Consider the following 8328-nt stretch of genomic DNA (forward strand, 5'->3'; position numbering starts at 1 on the left):
TTTATTAATGTTTAGATATTACTCCCTTCGATCCATAATAATTGTGCGACGAGACGCTTCATTACGAAGTAATTCCTCGCCGGAGGTGGAGAGGCGATGCGGATGAGCAGCAGCAGGGGCGACGGGGGAGTAGGGTTTTGGAACCCAACTCCCTTCCACGGCCTGTATTTATACAGGTCGACGCTCCAGTTTCTCGGGCCCCTGAACTACTTATACGGGTCGGGCCACCGATTCAAGCTCCGTTCTGTGCAACTTCCGATCCGAACTCGTAAATCTGCAGGAAAATTTCAGTTCCGGGGAATTTGCGGAATCTATTAGAGATGCTCTTAGGTTGCACCAGCCAGAAGGGGGTTTGAGGTATGTGACTGAAACCAAAAAAAAATCCAGCGCACCCCAAAAACTTTAGGGCACGGCACTGAAGATGCTAGTGTTTCTCGACTCTCAGATCTAAAAACTAGGCTCCCAGGTCTTCTTCTTCTGGCCAACATCATCTCTGTCGCCGCCCGCCGCTGCGTCGGACACCAGACCAGTAACCTCCCTCCTGCTCTACCGATAGTGCTTACAGTCCAAATCCTCGCTAAAAGATAGGGCGGGATGGAGCCAAAATCTGGCGCTCAAATCGACCAATTTTGGTGTTTCCCTTTTCCGCTGCACGACCCACTAGCACCATGCCCCCCAATCCGCTGTAACTTCCACCTCATCCTCCACAAAACAATCACGATTGATGGCAGCTGAGAGAGCACACAAAATCATCTAGCAATCGGGCTGCAGAGATGCCCTCCTCGCCGGTACCATCTCTATTGAAGTTTTTTCTTCATCTGGTAGCCCATCGCTTCCCCGCGATTATCTCTTGAAAATACTGGAGCGTCTCCCCCTGATCCATCTCTTCCATTAATCATCTTCCTCAATCCCCTCTGGTGGCGGGTGCCTTTGTTGTTCTATCTTGGAAGCTGCATCTGTACAGTGAGCTAGCCAGGTAATTCAAGTCGCACCGATGAATTTGATTGTATATGACTTGTTTGTCGTTCTTGGACAAGAGCCAAACCTAGCTTTTTTTTAACACATCGGTATTTGCTTGTTGCTTTACAAATTCTAGATGACTATTTACCCGGGAGTTGGTTAATTGTTTTCGCTCACCGGTGGGCAGCGATCAATCCTAATTGATGTATTCATATAGGACAAGACGTAGTAAGATTGGCGAAGTATCATGCTAATTGTTGCAGCTAGATGTGATGCTTTGTCTCCCTGCTAATTAAATATGCAAACTAGCATAATAATTCAGATTTGATGGGGATTAAACATATATGGTTATTTGAAGAATATTTTTTTTGGCATTGTGATAATCAAGGATGACACCGGATACTCCATGTCATCGATTAGTCATGTTTTGTTATCTTTGACTACATTCACTTAATTACTTTTTCCCCTGGCAACATAAACAATATAGTTGAACCTCTATATATAATTAGCTCAGAAGGATCTCTATTCTCAACCTTTTCTGAAATCTTTTAAAAACTACATATGTTTGCTTAAGGAAAGAAGTAGGCAAGACGTACTTTCATCCACGGGAATGATTAACAAGCGCATATATGCTCCTTGACAGGATGGGGGACGACTCGTGGACTGTGAACTTGTTCATGAAGGATGCTCCATCTCATCAGAATTTTCTTGAACAAACAATGGACAGAGACCTGATATGCTATTTCGACATTTTTGGTATGGTTGAGAAGTATGGGTACACAACAAGTGATGCTTTGTACTGCAAAAGAGATAGCCATGGACGTCATAAGGCATGTTTGGTTAAAATTAGTAATGACAACGATGTGGGTAAGATGCTGCTTGAACATGAAGCTGATCGGAAGTTGACCTTTTTTGTCGAGAAGCGTACTGCTAGTTTGAACACGGGTGTTCATTTTGCTGCACCAACCCACACTGGATCAAGTGATGATGCAATGGAGGGATATGATACAGAGTCATCAAATGAAAGCGACCATGAGACAGATAGAGATGAATTAGATCATGAGTCGGAAGCTATGAAGAGGCGTTGGGCTGACCCTAGTGTACATCCAGTATGATTTCTTCTTCTCAGATACACATTGTCCCTTTTCTTTATATATATGAGCATTGTAATGGAGGTTATTGGTGATGGATATAATAGATTGTTATAGTGTCCTACACATTGATGAGTTATTCTTCCAAAAATAATTGCAAGTTATAGGAGGAATCTATGCTAGAATAGTTTTTCATCTTCGAAGAGAAGAAGAATCTAATATGAACATTGCATCATAAAGGAACTTGCATTATAGAGAACTCGTACCACACCAGAGTACACTGATTTTATTGATTGATCATGTAACTCTGTTTTAACACGAAATGCAGAAGAAGCACAAGCGGCCAAGGAAGTCAGTATCTAATTTGGAAGATCATGATCATGGGGATTTAGATGATCCTCTGGAACCCCTACAGAATGGGGATGAAGATGAGGAGATTTTGCAGGATCCCCTAGTAGATTCAGAAAATGAGTATCAAGATCTTGCAGAACTTGACACTACAATTTCTGGAGTTTCTGCAGAATCCGGATCCATTAAAATAGTCTGTAGGTTCCATATTACTCCACATAGTTTTCCAATTATTTTGCAAGTTGGTGCTTATGTTCTACACATTGATATGTAGGGCCCAATGGAGTTATTCAAGAGTATAGGGGTCGTTTCACAGTATCTAATGTGATGAACATTAAATCTGGTGGAAAGGTAATTATTGAAACTGATGAAAATGGCGTCCCAAACCAAAGGTCAGCTGGCCTTCTTGGTTCATTTCTTCGTGGTCTGGCCAAGAATTCTTCCCATGTGCCACTACATATCCCAAGATGGGACAACAAGCTAATGCGAAAGCCAAAGGAGAATCTCATCACTTATGTTGAGGTACAATTTATCGAAAGGATTTCCTTAATTTATTAGTGCTTTTGTCCTAACTATTGCTTTTATTTTTAGACAAAATTTGTGTACCCTGAGGAGACAAAGTACACTACAGAAGGATGGATATTGAAGATTGTCAACAAAGGGTGGAGAGATTACAAGTCTTCCTTGAAGAAAGAGTACTATAAGCCAAATAAGTGGTCACTAGATCGAATCATGAGACGAGTTCCTGACGGTGTTAATAAACATCAGTGGATAACACTACTTGAGACTTGGTGCCAGGAGCAACACACAGTTATGTATATGTTTGCCTTTTTACGAGTGAATCAACTAAACGCTTAGTTCTATTTTTGCTAACTGAACTTGCTTTGCCCAGAAAACATGTGAGAGGAACTCTGAAGCTGGAAAGCAACAACGCCATTCACACACCACCGGAAGGAAAAGCCACGCGAGATTGAAAAAAGAGATGGTAGTATATTTTTCTTTGAACGCATCATTACTTTAATCTTTAGTTAGTTACTTAGTTCTAAGTTATACTTTGTTGTACAGGAAGTCAAGAATAAAGGACCTGTCAGCAAAATTGATCTATGGGATGAAGCTCATAAGAAGAAGGATGGAACATATACAAATGAGAATGTCCAACAACTGATGGTACCATTTTTCTCTCATAGTCTATCCTTGTCCGCTAATTTATGTCATTTTCTGATCTTCCCTTTTATTTTGAAGCATAAAGCTCGGAAGGAGTTAGCAATTCTTGAGAGGAAGAAAAATGGGAAGCTATCACCAGAAGATTATGACAAAGTGTTTGATGATGTTATAGCAAAAGATTCAACAATTGGTACATACTATGACGAGAAGTACTGGGGCGATGCAAGGTTATGTCGAGGCTCAACTTCTGTTCCAGGGGCATCAAGTGAAGTCATGGTTCAAAACGAACTTCAAGAAATGAAAGCTGATCTGAAGAATGTTACTGGACTCATGGGAAGAATGTGTGCTTTTATGGCACGAAACCATCCCGGTGAAGATTGGATGAACGATGTGATGACTGCTGGAAATGAAGTCAGTACCTTCTGATGCTGACATTCATGTCTATTTACTTTGCTTGTTCAACCATTTCAAGAACGTGTTCTTGTTATTCTTTGATAGATCAAGAAGGGTAACCAACCGGAGGATCCAGCCCCCATGCTCCAGTCCAATAACATCACGGTAAAGCCCTAGTTTTCACTCTTTTTTGTGGACTCTTTGCTGTAAGGTTATAGTACTATTTTCATTGCTGACATTCATGTCTGCTTCAGTTCACTTAATATGTCATTTCAGAAAAAATTCTCTTATTCTTTTATAGATGAACATCTCATATAGATTTGGTGGTGATTATGAGGTTGATGGTGTTGAAAGACCCATGGCCAACATTCATACTACAGGAAGTAATCCAAAGGTTACGTTGCAGACCATGTCACTACTTTTATCATAATACATGTCTTCTGATCTTGCAATGCAAGTAAATTTCACAAAGGTAATCTGTTTGTTTTTTTCACTTGTGATAGGAGCAACACAACAATCTATATCAGTAATTTGTTCTTTAGACTATACTTACATTGGTTTGGTGATTGCAGTGTGACAAGAGATCAGGGGAACTCGAAGTGCTGATCATTTCACAAGAGCGGAAGAGCAGTGTGTATTATTTTAAATACTATGCTATTTAGTTTTTCGTGTGATGTTGCCTAGCAAGGGGAGGTTATCTCGTGCTCTGAACATGTTTAGTTTTCTGTTTTTTCTTTCATGAACATCTAGCGCTCACACTTAGGTGTCGTGGTCTGTTTTTAAGTTCAATATTTGTGTTTCTTTTATCAATCATTGAACCCTCAGTATATTTATACTGAAATTATCAAATGTGTACTCAATTGTATTTTGTTCAAGTGTTGTAATATATTTGGTATAAATGTGTATTATGTTTCTAGTGAATTTTGATACTTCCTATTTTTGAGAGAGAAAACATACTGGAATGATACATTGTAGAGTATCTGAGGATGACGCAAGAGAACTCCTATATGATATTGCTTTTCAGACATGCCAAAATGCCTCTACATGGACTATATATCTCAGGATAAGATTAAAATGCCATAACAAGTGCCTCTACATTATTGAAAGGGACATTATGAGTGTCTCTACGCAATGCCTTTATATGTATGGAGACTTAATAAGATGCCATAACAAATGCCTCTACATTATCGAAAGAGACATTATGAATGTCTCTACGCAATGCCTTTATATTTACGCAGACATAATATAACGCCATAACAAGTGTCTCTACATTATTAAAATGGACAATACGAATGTCTCTACGCAATGTCTTTATATATTTCTAGAGACTAAATAAATGCCTCATTAAAGTGTCTCTACATTTTAGAGATGGGTAAATTGTCACAACAAAAAGTATCTATAATTTTAGAGACAAGTTAAAATGCCGTATGAAAATGCCTCTATACGTGTACACGCATATTCCAAGTGTATCTTTGAAGTGCCTATATATGTGTAAATACACAACTTGGTGTCTCTACAAGGTGACCCTATGTTATATATTGACATTTTGCAAAGTGACTCTACGGTCTAAGACACACTGCACGTAGTGACACTTTTGTGACATTGTGGACAATGTCCCTAAAACTATGTAGAGACAAAATAAGTGTCTCTATGGGACCAAAATAGTGTCTCTACGGGCCAGTTCTCTTGTAGTGGTCTTAGATTGCACTAATTTCAAGTTTTAGATGCTTTTCGTGGTTGTTTTTGCGTCTCTTTTTCTTGCATCTAGTATTGTTAGGGTTTGAATCTCTTTTATCATCTAGTTTCAGTGTTTGTTTCTCCGAGTCCACATAGCGTACAGTGTGCTTGTTCCCAACCATAGACACAGCCTATCGATATAAGTGACTAGGAACTTCCCCATAAGAGACTAGTTTTACCGCTCGACAGGCTGCTCGTTAGGGTTTTTGGTGCTTTGCATATCTTGTTGGCCGTGTTATCAAGGAGTTGAGTCACAAAATCAAAAAAAAAAGAAAATTGAAAAGAAGCCAAAAGAGCTACATAGCTGTGTGTTCTAAAAGAAAATACAAAAAGAAAAGTGAAGTGCTAGTAGATTCAAGTGAAGGCCTAAGTTTTCTTTGCTGCACCCGTAGTTGAGCAATCTTGTGCCTGTTCGTTGAGCTTTGCTAGTGTCTCTCGAGTGCATTGCAACATTTCCTCCATATAGTTGCATTGCCACATTTATCGCCTTGTGTGAGTATCTTTGGTTGTCTACGGTCAGCGCTAGAGCTTGTTATTGGTGCAAATAGGTAGCCTACCTACAGCCCCACATATACCATGCTTTGTCGTGTGATTTGTTCTTATACCCTTGATATTCGCTTCGCTACATCCGTGCACTAGTTGTTACTACAAGTGGTAAGCAACACTAATTTACTTTGGAATGGTAAGATTTCCTTTTCTTATCAGTTTTGAGTGAGTTGTGAGAGTACCACCATATATATTTTTATTTAGTGCACTAACCTACTAATCATGTCTGCTAGTGATCAAAAAAATGTTAACCAAACAAGAATTCTGCAGATATCATCACATGGAGGGAGTATGAAGCTCTTCGTAATGAGATGCGACGTGAATTCCGCACTCCAATTGATGAGCTTAAGGGAACTGTCCAAGAGCTCTCCTAGAAGCTCGATACTAAATGTGAGACCGTCACTACCACGAAAGATCAGATGACGGATATACAGCGCAATCTTGCAGATATGCGCCTAGCTATTGAGGATTTGACCCAACAACAAGAAGATGACGATGATCCTGAGCTTCAAGATGACGCACGTAATGCTCGTGGTGCGCCACGTGGTAATCGTCCTCGCGGTTGGGCTCCTATTGGCCTCAATGGTTGTGGACATGATGAGGAAGATGGCTTGGGTAAGCCCAAGTTTTCTATACCCAAGTTTGAAGGAGGAGCTGATGTTGAAGAATACCTCACTTGGGAGATCAAGATTGAGAAGTTATGAAGTTTACATCCACATTACACTGAAGATAGGAAGATAAAGCTTGCTTCTTCCGAATTTGATGGTTATGCTTTGCGTTGGTGGGATCGATTTGTTCGTGCTCGCGAAGAAGATGGTGAACAGCCTATTATCACCTAGCGTGCTATGAAGGTGGCAATGACTGAGCGTTTTGTGCCCACAAATTATTTGCGCAATATATTTGATAAGTTGACCCTATTGAGACAAGGTGTGAAGACTGTTGATGAATACTACATGGAGATGGAGATGCTCATGCAGCGTGGTCGTGTCAAAGAATCCCTTGAGATGACAATGACTCGTTTTCTCAATGGTTTGAAGTATGACATCAAAGGCATTGTTCGTCATTACAGTTACACCACTATGAATGAGTTGCTACATCATGCAAGAGAAGCTGAATCACAGTTGGCTGACGAAGCAAAGATTAAAGGACGGGTTTCAGGACCTGGGCGCTATACGCCTCGCGCGCCCCCTACTACGGCGCCGGCACCATCGACGCGCTCCGCCCCTTACTCTACTCCGCCTAGTAAGCCGGTCTCCAATGTGTCTAACACAAAGAAGTTCGAATCTACTGCAAGTACGAGTGGTTCTAACATGTCTACTGCGCGCAATCGTGATATGGCTTTTCATACATGTGGTGAAAAAGGTCACTTCAAGAGAGATTGTCCTAACCGTAAAGTCATGATTATCAATGAGGACAATGAGTATGAGACTGGAGATGATGTTGATCCTAATGCTCCAGAAGATGATGACTATGACACTGATGGTGAAGATGCATATCCGTCTGACGCTCGCACCATTGTTGTGTCGCAGAGTGCTCTTAATGTGTTGCCTAGTGCATCTACTCAGCGCTGCAATTTGTTCCAAACAAAGGCTTTAGTTGGTCCTGACAAGGCTTGCAAGGTCATTATTGATGGCGGGAGTTGCCAAAATTTAGCAAGCAAGGAGTTGTGTACCAAGCTGAAGTTGAAGTATCTACCGCACCCGCATCCATACTATATTTAGTGGTTGAGCGACAATGGTGAGATGAAGGTAAACCACATGGTGCGTGTTGAATTTGCTATTGGACCGTATAAGGATTCCATTGATTTTGATGTGTTTCTTATGACGGTATGTCACCTACTATTGGGTCGGCCTTGGCTCTATGACCGTTCTGTGCAACACAATGGCCGCGCCAATACATATCACTTGGAGTTCAATGGCAACAAAATTAACTTACAGCCTATGTCAACACAACAAATTGTCAATGAATCTCGTCAGAAAGTTGAAGTGAACTTGGAGGATGCATCTTTAGATAGGCGAGAGAATTGTAATGTCGTGAGTGATATAACGAAAAGTGAGAGAGTGAATTCCTTAGTCTCATTATCCACTAA

At 40.6% G+C, this 8328-nt stretch overlaps 1 protein-coding gene across 3 annotated transcripts; it reads left to right on the forward strand.

The window, feature by feature from the left end:
* Nucleotides 1–416: 416 nt before the first annotated feature.
* Nucleotides 417–4872, forward strand: LOC127306602 (uncharacterized). 3 transcript variants are annotated; one of them, XM_051337270.2, is made up of 11 exons: nt 417–976; nt 1604–2069; nt 2380–2596; nt 2674–2750; nt 2991–3209; nt 3292–3384; nt 3465–3566; nt 3642–3974; nt 4062–4121; nt 4258–4350; nt 4529–4872. In XM_051337270.2, exons 2-11 carry the CDS (start codon nt 1605–1607, stop codon nt 4616–4618), a joined length of 1749 nt encoding a protein of 582 aa, XP_051193230.1. In that variant the 5' UTR covers nt 417–976; nt 1604; the 3' UTR covers nt 4619–4872. The 3 variants fall into 3 exon arrangements, with proteins under 3 accessions (XP_051193230.1, XP_051193228.1, XP_051193229.1); XM_051337268.2 differs by having other exon boundaries at nt 418–976; nt 2674–2921; XM_051337269.2 differs by having other exon boundaries at nt 420–976; nt 2674–2921; nt 4258–4428.
* The last annotated feature ends 3456 nt before the right edge of the window (nt 4873–8328 follow it).

Source organism: Lolium perenne, chromosome 6, assembly GCF_019359855.2.
Source record: "Lolium perenne isolate Kyuss_39 chromosome 6, Kyuss_2.0, whole genome shotgun sequence".
Lineage (NCBI taxonomy): Eukaryota > Viridiplantae > Streptophyta > Magnoliopsida > Poales > Poaceae > Lolium > Lolium perenne.